Source organism: Sipha flava, unplaced genomic scaffold (assembly GCF_003268045.1).
Source record: "Sipha flava isolate LNK unplaced genomic scaffold, YSA_version1 169_pilon_pilon, whole genome shotgun sequence".
In the NCBI taxonomy this organism is placed as follows: Eukaryota; Metazoa; Arthropoda; class Insecta; order Hemiptera; family Aphididae; genus Sipha; species Sipha flava.
In genome coordinates this window covers 62,920-77,538 of record NW_020271881.1, presented here as the reverse complement: position 1 = coordinate 77,538, position 14,619 = coordinate 62,920, and the positions used below count along the sequence as shown (strand labels likewise).

The window sequence follows — 14,619 nt, the reverse complement described above, 5'->3', positions numbered from 1 at the left end:
ACACCTATATTAAATTAGTTATTTTTTTCTAGCAAAATATTCTTTTAAAATAATTAATACAACAAAACAACGTTTGTCGGGTCAGCTAGTTAGTATATTTATAAAATATATATTATACCCTAAACCCAACGAGTCAGTCCGGGGATAGACATAAAGCATTATCGTCAAGCAGAACATTACAGAACATTATACAAAGTTTATATAATTATATTTCTTTTTAGTAATAAAATCGTTTCTTTTGTTAATTGTGCACTAAATACATTTCAAAGTGACCTTTTAACAACTTGTGCATTAATTTAATTTATTTACATTTGGACAGCTAAGTGCGTCCGTAACATTACAAACCAAATCTTAGATATATATTTTAAACATAAAATATCAAACATATGATATATTTAGTAGAATCAAAAATAATTTTTCTTAAAATTATGAAATATTAATTCTAAAATAATTGTTAGATACAGTATGTTTAAAATCACCTTCCAAATTAATGAAGATGGCCAAATTTTTTGTTTATGTTCTAAATACCATTTTAAATCATTATAACTACAAGTCGAGTTTTCAATTGATATTTTCCATCTATGTTCAATATTCAACAAAATATTAGTACCATCTAATCTGATTTCATGTAATAAATTCCATTCATTAAGTTCTCTCAAACACCTAAATAATGAAAAATAATGTAAAATAAATCATAATTAAAAATAATATCAATATTTTCATTACTTAGTGAGACGAATACGTTTAAATTCATCATTTTTTATATGAGACGTGGTTGTGTTCATTATAGCAACCTGTTTTTCAGAAAACAATAGTTCAATATACTTTTGTGAAGCAATTTCAATACATCCTAATTGTTCAAGAGAAAATGCTTTTTTAGTATCCTTGCATTCAATAATATTTTCAAAAATACTTTCTAACATATCTTCTTCTTGTAACATAGAATACATCTGAATAATTCCTTCAACAGCTTCCTGAAAAATTATACGAATAACTTTAAAAAAAAGCCACTTAAATAAAACTAACATAAAAAAAATATCAATTTTTCATTTATATCACTAACATTCTTTTTATTGTGTTCATAATATTCACATATATCTTCCATTTCATTAATGATTAAATACCATAAATTATATGTTTTTCCAATGTATACCATTTGGTACCTAAAAACAAAAAAAAATACAAAATGTAAAATACATTTTACTATGATAAAATGTATTCAAAAAAATAACATACGGTTCAAAAACAATTTTTGGTTTGCAAAGAATAATCGCTTCATAAAATGTTGTCATAAAACTATTTTTTAATTTGCTGTTTGCTAAGAATTTAACTGCTTTTGAAGATAATAATGTTCTTTGGTCATCATTAAATAATTTCCAAATGCCTGGAAATACTGATAGCCACAAATGTTTAGCTAGATTAAAATCAACAAAACTCAACTGTACCAAAGCGGAACACCAATTAAACATTGAAATTCTTGCTAATGGACACAACTCTGAAGAATTACATTCTTCCGAAATGGAAATCTACAAAAAAATGAATATATAAAAATAAAAATAACGAAAAAATATTACATTTATCATACAGATTCATTAAAGTCAGGTAATTTCTTATTATCTATCAAACGAAAATTTCCTTGGGGATTCATATTTTTAGATATCTTTACAAATAAAAGTTGAACATATAATGCAATTGAATATTCTAAATCATAATTTAAATGATCAGACACAATTGTATACAATCTCATACATAATCCATTTTTACACCAAAATTTCTCATACAAATCAAAAAAATTGTTTCTGATTGACGGAGATTTACAGTCTAAGCCATACTCAATACACTCGCTAAAATTCCAATTCCTGAAAATTAGAAATTTAGGAATTTAACAATAAAACACTTATTAAATAAAATAAATTCAAATTAATTACTTGAAAATTTCTAAATTCAATTCATAACAAGTTTCTGTAAACTTTGGAAAATGATTAAGAATAGTGATGCATTTTAAAATTTTAATTACTTGACAGTTGAAAAATACTGATTCATCTCTACAAATGTCAATCCACTTTTTAATCACCTAAAAAATAATATTCAAATATGATAGGGAAAGGAAAATAAATATAAATTCATTAAATTACATTTAAAATTGTCCTCATAATTCGTTCATCTGTTGTAGTTTTTATATACTCCAAAATGATTTTATTTAAGAATATTCCTTCGGTTGCTTCAGGTAAATCTTTTATATAAGTAATTATAATTTCAAAACATTTAACTTGTACTTCAAATGGAATATTGTTTTCAATATCCCTTGCCTTATCCAAACATTCCATAACAACTTTTTCAATAAACAATTGCTTCCCACCACGTTGTAAAGTGTCGACATGAGTTTTAAGTATTTCCAAACATTTAATTTTAATCAAAGGATTCTTATTATCTAAATAAAATCACATAAAATAATTATTAAATACTATTTTAACAACAATAATTAAATTCACACAAATATTATTTACATACTAAATGTGTATTTACTTACTTTCATTAAATTTAAACAATATATCTCCAATAGTATTTAATATATCACTATTCATGTAATTCGAAAAATGTATTAATGAAACTTTTAATAGTGATAAGCTGGCATCTATTTTTATGGGACAATTACTATTTAAGCCATCTGAGATAATCTATAATAAATATAATATTTATAAATTACATTATAAATGTGAATCAAAAAAATTTCATACCATTTGGATATAAATATGCAATTTTTCTAATCCATCATTTGTGGAGAAGGTTTTTAAAATTTCAGAAATTACTTTTATAGTTCCTTCATTATACTAAAAATAAAATATAATAAAATTAAAATATCAATAAAATGAATATATTGTAATTTAATAAATCACTAAATATTAACTAGTTAGTTAATTTGTAAATTACAAAATGAAATATAATATATTATTATCAGTAGTATGTATTTAGTTACTAACTAGATAATACTATATAAATTATAATAACACAACTAACTTGTCTTATTTGTGATACAGTAAGTCGATTTTGAATAAAATTATCCTTCTGATTAGAATGAATATTATTAGATTCCTAGACAAAGCATACAAAGCATTTATAATTACAAGTAATGCATTAATTGAGAATAATTAAATTACTTCATTGAGTGATAATTGTAGAAATTGAATTAGTAGATCTTGAAGAGGTTTAATAGCTTCTAACATTAATTTAGGAGATAGAACATTTAACATAAACGAAATTAAATCAAATGTTGTTAATACATTCATCACACTTGCATTGGTGTTACCATGTGCATTTGGATTTTGCTTGACAAGTTTCTCTTTTTTAATAAAGGTATCTAAAAGTTTTTCTACCCATCCAAATTTTAATTTTACTTCTATAGTATCAATTGGTTCTGTGGACAATATAGTTTTAAACAATGTTGCACTGCGTGATGCCAATTTACTAATTCTGCTCTCTGGTTTATCATCAAATGTCTAAATTTTAACAACAATTAATTAAACTAAAATGTATATGATAATAACTAATTTATTATGGTACCTGACATCCAACCATTGCTAAAAAATTCAGGCAACTATCAATAGCTTCAGATGATTTTTTTTTTTGAGACACTGTTGATTGAATATCATCAGTTGTGCGTTTTTGTTGAAGTTTTAATTTCTGTAAAATAAACATAAAAAAATATACTTGAACACATAATTTAAAAACGAAAATTTTTTAATTAAATACCAAATTTCCATCATTTTCTGTAAGTTCCCATTTAATAATCATACAAGATAAATCAATGGCTATTTTTTTGTAATCTGGTACATTATTATTTTTTGCAATAGGAAATAATGATCCTAAGAGATTTCTTAATAAATATGGTTTGCATGGGTAAAACAACTAAAACCATTGAATTTTAATTTAATAAGTATTTATAAAACTTAATATATTAAACTTACTGTATTATATTTCATTACAAATGAACAAATATGGCTTAATATTGGTACATTTTGAGGATCAGACAACATAATTTTTTTCATACATACAGCAAATGTATGGATATCAGTGGAACTTTTATCATAAACAGTCGAAACTATTAAGTCTAATGAATAATTAATAACTGGTAAGGCTTCCACAAAACTAGCTTTTATGAGCTCGTAATATATACCTAAAACAATTGTAAAAATTAATATTAAAACTCTCGTGGATACAAAATGTAAAATTTTATTTTATTTATAATTGGACAATAAAAAGTACTATAACTTAATTTTCTAACCATTGTTCAGTTTTTCTCTTTTTGCAGCATTTTTAGACAACATTATAAATGTTAAAATCAAATAGCAGTGATATTTAACATTTAAGTCCATTGTACATCTAATCCATGTACATGATATCACAGAATTATAAATGAGGTCACAAACAGTATCATTGAAATTTAGTAAATCATCAATTAATATACATATTAATTGACACAAAAATACTTTAAGACCATCATGATCACTTCCAGATAATACCATACGAATATTGGGAAAAACCTAAAATATAAAATTAAAAAATGTTATTTTTATTAAATACATAGAATCGTTCAAATTAATATATTTTGTGAGTACCGTTTGAATACATAATAGTCTAGTTTTTAATTACCTAATTTCTAATATTCATATAAATCCACATATTTCAATTAAATAATAATTTAAGTATTTTTTTAGATCAACCTTTGGTATACAATCATCTCTTAATTTTTGTATTTGCAAGAGCAAGCACAGTACAACCAGAATGCAAACTCCCAACATTTTGAAATTTGCCTAGGTAACCATACTAGTAGAAAATTTCCATTATTCTATGAGATTAGACCATACTGGTATAACATTTTTGGCAGTATTCGTACTTTTTCTATTTGCAGACATTTCTAACATATCAGGGATGTGCCTTTACAAAATTTCATGGAATTAATCTCATTTAATCCATGAACATGACTGTATACAATGGAGGAAACTATGGACTTTTATGCAAGAAATGGGAGTCCCTGAACATATGATCCACTTAATCAAGAATCTATACACTGGATCGAAGGTCGTAATCAGAACACAAGATGCAGTATCAGATCAATTCCATCCTACCAAGGGTGTTCGACAAGGGTGCATTCTATTACCTATCCTCTTTAATATCTATAGTGAAGTAGTATTGAGAGAGGCACTCCAAGAATGGAATGGTGGAGTGGGTATCAGAGGTGAAAAGATCAACAATTTACGTTTCGCGGATGACACCACGTTATGTACCAAGTCTGAACCGGAGATGAGCCAACTAATAAAGCGTGTTGAAGAAGCAAGCAACAAGTATGGACTGACAATCAACAGAAACAAGACAAAGGTTATGGGTTATAGATCGAGCAGGAGTATTACCACACACCAATTTACTGAACGGCTACCAAAAAGTGAATGAGTTTATGTAAGGTTCAATTGTACAAGCAGATGGCGGATCATTCAGAGAGATAAGGCGTTGCGTTACACTTGGGAGAGAAGCAGTGAGCAGGCTAACACCAATTTGGAAAGATAATCATATCTCCAGGAACAGCAAGTAGCTACTACTTAAAGCACTTATCTTCTCAGTGATGCTCTATGGATCCGAAACATGGACACTTAATGTAGAAGATGTAAAACGCATAAACGCCTTTGAGATGTGGGCCTACAAGAGGATGTTGAGAATTTCTTGGAAGGAAAAGAGGACCAACTCCTCAATTTTGGCCGTGCTAAATGTAGAAACAAGACTGGCAGTGGTGTGTAAGCAGAGGATCCTAAGGTTCTTTGGCCACATCATAAGAAGGGATGGATTGAGCCTGGAGAAGATGATGATCGAAGGAAAAATAGAAGGAAAAAGAAGTCGTGGAAGAACACCCATGCGTTGGATAGACCAGATCAAAACCATCACTGGCTATCCCCTGGAAGAAGCCATTCGATCGGCAGAAAACCGTGAACTTTGGAAAGAGATTGTTGCCAACGTCAATTGATAGGTCACCAAACTTCCGCTTTTGGAAGATGGACTTAAAAAGAATCCATGAACGAATAGAATGTTATAACTTAATAAAAATTTAAGTATAAAACCGACATCTAAAGTTCCCCAAACTGCCATTTTTTTTCTGCTCATGCGTTTTCTCTGTTACCAATTTTTCTAAGTTTTTTTTTAATTTTTCACAACTGTTTAACGTTACTGAAAATTATTTATACTTTGAAAATTATTTTTATTTAAATTATAATTTTCAAAATGACAAGTTCCAATAGTGGTATAAAATGTGCACTGTACAATTGCCATTCCGTGTACAACAAGAATGCCGTGGGAAATCAGATATCGTTTTTTAATTTCCCTAAAGATCTTATAAAGTAAGAAATATTTGCTCTAATCATCACTTTTATAATAATGTATTATTTTGTGATTTTTAAGATGGGCTCTGTGGATTGAAAAATGTAATCCTGTTTACCAACCACAGTCACTAGTGATCTTGTGAAAAGTTATAAGTTGTGTTCACTTCATTGTAAGAATAATATGTTAAGCAACTTTCAAAAGAATAGGCTTTATCCTCATGCAGTACCAACTTAATGAAAGTTAAAGAATATTTTGTTTGTGCTGTGGTGTGAAAAAAATTGATAATAATCAAAAAATTGTGCTTATTTAACTTTACAATAGATTTTATTTTACAGAATATCAATATTATCATTAATATGTTACATTAACAGTATGATCAAATCTCATACAATAATAAGAATTTCCTAATAGCATGGTTACCTGGGCAAATTTCAAAAAGTCTGACCTTTTTTTGGCGGCCATAAGAACCCATGTAAATATTTTACAGTTTCCCTTCTGGTTGTACTGTGAAGCAAGTACTTACTTTATTTATGATTACTGAAATTATGTTATCTTCTGATTTTGTCAATGAACATAATAGTTGCTCTCTCTGACCATTTTCAATACACAATGAAAAACATGGTAGTACTATGAATTGAAGTATTCTTCCCAATATATCACAATTTACTGATTTCTTATGGTATAAATCAATAAATTTAAAAAAAGCCAATCTTGTCCATTTAACAGTGCATGGCTTTATTACACTATTTTCTAAGTATAATCTAAAAAACTATAAAATAAAAATTAAAATTATATGTATAAGATAATATTTGTAATACATCAAAAACAAACTTACATTTATATCAAATGGATATCGATTTGAAAACATTGGAAGTATTTGGAATAGTATAAAGACTTCATCAAAATTTTGTTTATAATATGCTAATACAATTTTTATTAACATTTTAGGCTCATTCCATTCTGTTGATTTTATGTTAGCTAAATTTTTGAATCTTTCCTTTAAAAGAAAAATTTAATTAAACCTAAGTATAAAATAAATGTTAATATTAACCACCTATATAAATAGAAATTATGTTAATAATATATATGCAATGTTACTAAAAAAATTATATAATTAGTTATCAAGAAAATAGCAATACAAAATAAGGAAAAACCATTACATGGTTCAAATTGAAGATTTTTCTTTAAATGTCTAAGTTGAAGAAATAAGAAACATCAACAGAATATATCAAGTACAAGGTATTCCTTTTATGGTTTTGTGTCAAATATTTTATATTACTTTAAATATCAAAATACTCAAATAATATAATGAAAAAGTATATCAAATGATAATTAATTAATAATTATTAATTTTAAATAATTTCAAATGTTTTTCATTGAAGTATTATTATTTAGAACAAATAATTTTAAAATGTAACAGACATACAAAAAAGTAAGAATTATTATCACCTAATAAATAGTATTAAAACAACTCTTATTATAATTATTATTTATAGGCACCAGTATAAAATTGTATTATACTTCCATAATACATAAATATAAGTCACACAATGGTAACATGGGAAAGGTTTCTAATGTGATTTGCAGAAGTCGTGAGGCCAACCACTTTAGTATACAATAGTATCTATGATATTACAATAGGTAGTTTAGACCAACATATATTTTAGCAAACCAGAATATTAAATATAAAATGTATAATAAATGGCAAATATGAAATTTTAATTATAGCATTACTCAGACCATAACTGGGACAAGTCTATTAATCACTCGATAGAACAAAAGTATCATACAAAAACGGGGTATATAAGGTATTCCTGAACATTAATATTCAAATCTGCTATAGTCCAGTCTTAGCAAGAATCTTTATGCCAGTTAAATTTACTTCATGAATAAATGTTTTGGACTTAGAATTATTTATAATTCATTCATTATTTCATGTCTATTAATTAAATAAATTGATTGAGAAACTGCCCAATTGATTGTGCTATACTTTTGTTGCACTAGCCAGTACACACTGACCGGAATGCAAGAATATAATAAAGAAAAAAATTGATATTTATAGATAAAAATGTTACACACTAGTAATAATTATATAACTTTATAACATTAAGAAAATTGAACATAAGACAAATAAAATTAAAAAATTCTAATAAAACTTTTATTTTTTCTTCCTACAAAAATATGAAATCAAATATACAAAATTACTTTATATTGAGGATTGGTCCATATATTTAATAATAAACTGATTAATTTTTTTGAACATTTCCATTTTTTTTCCATGTGCACCAAATTATAAACAATTTTTATACTTTCATATTGAATAGTGTTCGTTGGGTCTAAATTTGAAAATAAAAATAATTAAAAATATATACTTCAAATTATATCCTGTAAAAAAACATACTGTATATTACAATAAAATGAACTAAATATTATTAACGACCTATAACATATATAAGTTAAAATAGGGCTGTCAACGAGTTTATATAAAGCTCATTAAACTAACAAAAATAATTTATGAAGTAAATTTAATAATAAATTAAAATTAACAAATTTTAGTATTTAGTTAATATTAATTAAATAATTAAGTATTTTGATTATGATAACATTACAAACACCAGCTAATTGATCATAACATGATTTTGAAAAAATATTATCTTAACTTATACTTACTTCTACAAAATAATTTATCATTTATATTTGGAAAAATGCTGATAGTTTTTTATTTCCGAATTCGGTAAACCTTTTAAGTTAAATTTATAATTATCACTAATTTCAATTTGACTTATTTTTAATTTTAAATTAAAAAAAATATAAAAAAAATAATTTTTTATAGCATGGTCTTGCTTAGTTTTTACTGCTCACTTTTACAACAGAAAACTTAAATTTAAAATGTAAATAATCAAAAAATATATAGTTGATCTTCTCTAAAAGTTGCTAGAGTTAAATATCTAATGGTAACATAAGATGAGACAATTGAATAAAAATGAAAATGTTAATAAATATTAATAATAACCATTTTTTGAAGACATCAATAAGGTTTCGAGACGTAGAGAGTTTGATATCAACACATTTCTCAAGGGTTTACAAAGTTCATTCCGTAACATTGAATTAAAAAATGAGCACCAAATTGAATTCTAAAAGATAAATAAATACTTATTTAACAATAAACTCAAAAATTCCATACCATAGTTTCATATAATTACAATATTATACCTTGATATGACGTTCTTGAAAAAAAATTACCACACTATTTTCGGGATACTTAAGTAAACAATTGGTCAACAGTGGATGTAATCGATTAGATAATTCTATGTCTATAATCGCGTCATTCAAAATAATTTCACAGATCTCTTGAATATGAGAAAACTGTGAATTTTTAACAAAGCAAATCACTTTTAATATGTTCTCTGCAATTTTAAGTTGATCATTGGACGTTCCTTAAAAAATAAAATACTCAAAATGATAAATAGAAAATATAGCTAATTTAAACAAAATTTATTTAATTACTTTCAACATATAAAACCCACACATATATAATAAATAATACATATATGATAAATATTAATTTTTTTGGTATTATATACTCACTATTTTCGCATTGTTTAAGATAACTCCATATATATTTAAATGCATTTAATAATACAGTACATAATTTTGAATTTGGACACAATGGAAATAATTTTGATAAAAACAAAATAAAACGAATATTTACCAAGGTTATTTTATCATGATCTTCAAATAAATCTGTATAATAAAATATTAATTTGTCCACCTAAACAAACAATAAACATTTTTAAATATTAAAACTTGTAAGCATTCGTTTATATACATATATTAAAATATATTATATTTAATTTACCATATTTAATTGTAGCAACATTTTCGAATTACATGATTTTAAACACTGGTAAGCTGCTTCTTGAACTTTTAAATTAGAACTTTTTAGTTCATTCAAAAGTATTCGAAATACTTTTATCTTATCTTGTTGCTTCAAAAAATGTAGGCAATTAACCAAAACTTGCAAGGCTGTTTGCCGATATTCAACTAACTCGTCAAATGTTAAACATTTAATCATATTATTTTTAGAAACTCGTTTAATACTGTCACTACATATTGTACATAATATATCAAAGTAATATTTATGTGTAGTTTTAGACAAATCTATAATTACAACAAAAAAATACAAATAATTTAATATTTTACGTAAATTATAAAACTATTAAAAAAACCAACCCAAATTTTCTGCTGGTATAGAATGAAATGCACAAAATATATGCCCTTTCATAATGCCCATTTGAGATTTAAAAGTATATGTATTAAATAATCTATTTCCTGGTAATACTGATATAATATATTTATAGAATGGGGTTAAAATCTGCGATACAGTTTGGTTTTGTTTTTCTGCTATTATGCAGATCAATTTTATTGACTGTAACAAAAATGAACTCATGTTAAAAATAAAATACATGATAATAGGAACTAAAAAATACTTCACTAAAAATTCTAATAAATACAAGTACTAATACTAACTTGTTCCCTTAGTATATCATTTGGATTTATTATGTTTTTAGTAAGCTCTTTCAAAATAGTTTTCTGGAAGTAATGTTGAAATGAATTGGATGGTTTAATCAAGTAAAACCAGTGTAACATGGCGTCCAAATTTTTTCTCGCTATATCCAAGGTACCAAATGTTAACTAAAACAAATAAATTATTAATTAACAATAATTTCATAAAAGTTAATTATATGAAAAATAGTACATTTCCTCGCAAATCAGAAAATATAAACAGTGTAGCTCTAAATGCATCAACAAAATGTTTAATAAACCAATTGGAATATTCTTTTGCATCAGATTGTTTCTTAAATATTTTTGAAAACAAAATGTGGATTCCAGAACAACCACCAAGTTTACGAATCCAATTTGGGTCATAGCAATACTCACAAAATTGTTTTAGCATGTAAGTTATAAGAGGGTAATTAATCATCTAAAAATAAAAATAAATGTTAGTTTTTCAGTACATAATGAAAAGTCATGGTATTATGAATACATACATTATATCCTAAAATACTACACAATTCATCAATAACTATTTCTATTGCTAATTCACCAAAGTCAGAAACTGATTCATTTTCATTTGATAATATAAAAGAAATGGCATCACATATAGTGAATGGATGAACTTCTAAAGATCGTCCACATGAAATATCATAGAAGTAACAAATAGAAACATGCATAAACCGTTTGGTGAACATATTAAAATAATTAATAGCATCCATTTTCATGTATTCATCATTACAGCAAATTAATAATCCTAAGAAGTAAATTGTTTATTAGTTTAACGAATGCTTCATTTTTATAGTATATTTTAATAAAATAATTTATCAATTAACAAATTAAAAACATTGTAAGTTACCAATTAAAGCTTTAATAAATGTTTCATCTATAAATGTTTTACTATAATTTAATTCCAGTTTTGATATTTTTCTAAAAGTTTCCCAGCTGAAAATGAAAAATACAAAATAGAATCATGCAACATTTCATTTATTATGTAAATATATGATTATATAATTTTCCAAATTTAAAAATCGAATACTAAAATCTGTTAAACTCAATGGAATCCAAATATTTCTTTTACTTTATGTATGAAAGTTTTTTAACTATCATTAATATTTTTCCTAAATCCATCTTCAAGATTAATACCAGATTGATTTAAAATTCATATGAAAATTTACAAATATTAATAGATTATAAAAAGTCTATTAACTTATGATTTGAACCATAACTGTTTAAATTATTTAACAGTTGGAATAATGTGAAATTAAATCATCACAGAATTATTGATTGCCTTCTTTTATTCATCTAATGAAAATATTGATAATAAAACATTAGCTTAAAAATATTTAATTTACCAATAACTTGGACATGAATTATATAGTATAAAAAGTAAAATGAACTGCTTTCAACAGATTAGATCTTAAATGGAAGTTAAATTATTACATTATACATAAAAATACCACATTATAATTATTATTGGAAAATGATATGTATATAAATTAAATTAAATATTATACTTGATGTTTGATAGTAGTTTAATAATATTATTATTATCATAATCCATTGATAATGTAAAGAACCCTTTTATGACATCCCAACTGTGGGCTCTAAGAAATCTATCAGACTTTGTCATTAATGTTTCAATTGCAGCATCCAAACCCTGTATCATGTATTAAAATAAATATTTATAATATTATATATATATATATACAAAAAAAAAAATAAATACTTTGTGTTAAATACTTCTACTACATAATAATTAAATATTATAAGGTAAAAAATTATTATAAATTTAAAATAAAGTTCTTATCTGGAATATTATTCGATTTACAAATACTTAGGATCAATTTTTATATGAAATAAAAAAATTGCTTCCAAATTCATATTTTACAAGATGTACTCTACAAAATAATTCTATAAGTTTTAATAAGAATAATTATTTAAATATGAGTATATCAAATAACCAAAACTATTAGTTCTATATTTAATAGTGTTTATAATTTATTTTAAATTAATATTAATACCTTTTTTGCGTATATTTTTTGCATTTATTTGTTCAAAAACAGGTATATATGATATATTTAGAGGCATATATTTACATATTTTGAAATTTTTAAATGCATATTTTAATGAAATTTTGGTCATTAACATCAGATTTTTACTAATAACATTTAGGTGGTATTCAAAAATTATTAAATTTAAAATTTCTATAGTTATTTTTATAATTATATTTATCATTATATTATTAGATTATTAATAATAAATTATTCATTAATTTTTCATCTGTAAATTTTCCTAAGATTTTTTTTTGTAAATTCAATTTAAATTTAATGCAAAGTAATAATAATAATATTTAATCTCATAATTTAACTATTTCAACATTGGTGTACTCATTAAATCAAAAATTATTATTATTATTATATAATAAGTAAATATTTAGTGATAATTATTATAAAACTATAATATTTTATATTATCACTTTATTTTATCATAGGCTTACAAAACATGTATAATATACGTAAACCAATATGATAAACTAATACAAAACTTACTGGTGCAATATAAATTTCTATTGATTGATCATTATATTCTTCAAATGATACATATAATTTAGGTTTATCAGAAACATTGTTGAATTGTTTCTGAGCATTAAGATAATAAGGTTTCACAATTGCACTTCTATTGAAACCCCCAAACTTTCCAAGTAAACTGAAAAATACACATATTCATGAAAAAACAAAAACACTTAAAACATTTCTTAGTAATTAAATAAAATTCACTTAATGGCTGGTTGTGAAATTGACTCAATAGGACTACTTAAACAATGGCACAATCCTTTACTGATGTCATTTCTAACATGAACAACAGATTCATTATCAAAAAAATTTGGTAAAATATTTAAGCATTTTTCTAAAATACCAAATCCCTATAAAATAAATAATATTCAAGTATAAATGCAATATAACAAATTCATTATTCAGAAATATGTGTTATAGAATCTACTGTTTATATTATAATATCAAATTATTTTTTACAAACTGTATATCTAAAAAAATATTATTTTCTTAAATTAAAAATTCATATATAGTTAATTATTTGCAAATTGTACATATATATATATTAAAATTATTAAAATATTTCCCACAAATAACAACTATACACAAATTGATCATAATTTCTTTACTACAATAGAATATTCATACTACTCCTTTATATCATAGTCAAATTATGATTTTTTAAACCACTACTACTCACATTACCAGTGTTAAAAAAAAAAATATATAATTAACTTAACAATTATTTTATTTTTTTAATAATGTCATACAGCTATAAATATTATCTGGTGCATAACATTTGAAATACTAAATTAATATAACTAGATATAAACTTACTTGAGGAGTTAATTCAGGTATGTATAATGAATATACAATAACAGACAATATATTTATTGTTTGAGATTGAAACACCACTTTAAATACACATTCAGCTAAACATAACTCTGCTAAAGTCGTTTTTAAAACAATTGAAGATTCTGGTAAACTTTGATGGTACACAAATAAATCTGTAAACATAAAAATTTAGATTAAAAAAATGTTTAATAAGAGGCTTTTTATGTTTAATAAATTTAGGATTAAAAATTATCTAAAATCTACAAATATAAATTTTGGATTCAGTTTTCATAAAATATTGTACCCATTT

General features: G+C 24.2%; 1 protein-coding gene across 1 annotated transcript in view; it reads right to left on the bottom strand.

The window, feature by feature from the left end:
- The window catches only part of LOC112679841 (transformation/transcription domain-associated protein-like), a 45,207-nt gene that overhangs the window by 23,012 nt on the left and 7,576 nt on the right, over positions 1–14,619 (bottom strand). Inside the window, exons 15-45 of the mRNA XM_025549766.1 lie at positions 14,313–14,482; positions 13,701–13,846; positions 13,473–13,629; positions 12,438–12,580; positions 11,780–11,865; positions 11,418–11,677; positions 11,126–11,350; positions 10,897–11,061; positions 10,600–10,795; positions 10,226–10,527; positions 9,955–10,138; positions 9,580–9,803; positions 9,380–9,500; positions 8,572–8,702; positions 7,202–7,363; positions 6,890–7,135; positions 4,283–4,541; positions 3,966–4,174; positions 3,751–3,906; positions 3,562–3,681; positions 3,159–3,497; positions 3,019–3,093; positions 2,739–2,831; positions 2,531–2,678; positions 2,136–2,431; positions 1,929–2,074; positions 1,586–1,859; positions 1,237–1,526; positions 1,064–1,163; positions 727–974; positions 480–663 (exon numbers count right to left, since the gene is read on the bottom strand). Of these exons, the coding sequence (XP_025405551.1) occupies positions 480–663; positions 727–974; positions 1,064–1,163; positions 1,237–1,526; positions 1,586–1,859; positions 1,929–2,074; positions 2,136–2,431; positions 2,531–2,678; positions 2,739–2,831; positions 3,019–3,093; positions 3,159–3,497; positions 3,562–3,681; positions 3,751–3,906; positions 3,966–4,174; positions 4,283–4,541; positions 6,890–7,135; positions 7,202–7,363; positions 8,572–8,702; positions 9,380–9,500; positions 9,580–9,803; positions 9,955–10,138; positions 10,226–10,527; positions 10,600–10,795; positions 10,897–11,061; positions 11,126–11,350; positions 11,418–11,677; positions 11,780–11,865; positions 12,438–12,580; positions 13,473–13,629; positions 13,701–13,846; positions 14,313–14,482 (5,855 nt within the window). The remainder of the gene's footprint in view (positions 1–479; positions 664–726; positions 975–1,063; positions 1,164–1,236; positions 1,527–1,585; positions 1,860–1,928; positions 2,075–2,135; positions 2,432–2,530; positions 2,679–2,738; positions 2,832–3,018; positions 3,094–3,158; positions 3,498–3,561; positions 3,682–3,750; positions 3,907–3,965; positions 4,175–4,282; positions 4,542–6,889; positions 7,136–7,201; positions 7,364–8,571; positions 8,703–9,379; positions 9,501–9,579; positions 9,804–9,954; positions 10,139–10,225; positions 10,528–10,599; positions 10,796–10,896; positions 11,062–11,125; positions 11,351–11,417; positions 11,678–11,779; positions 11,866–12,437; positions 12,581–13,472; positions 13,630–13,700; positions 13,847–14,312; positions 14,483–14,619) is intronic.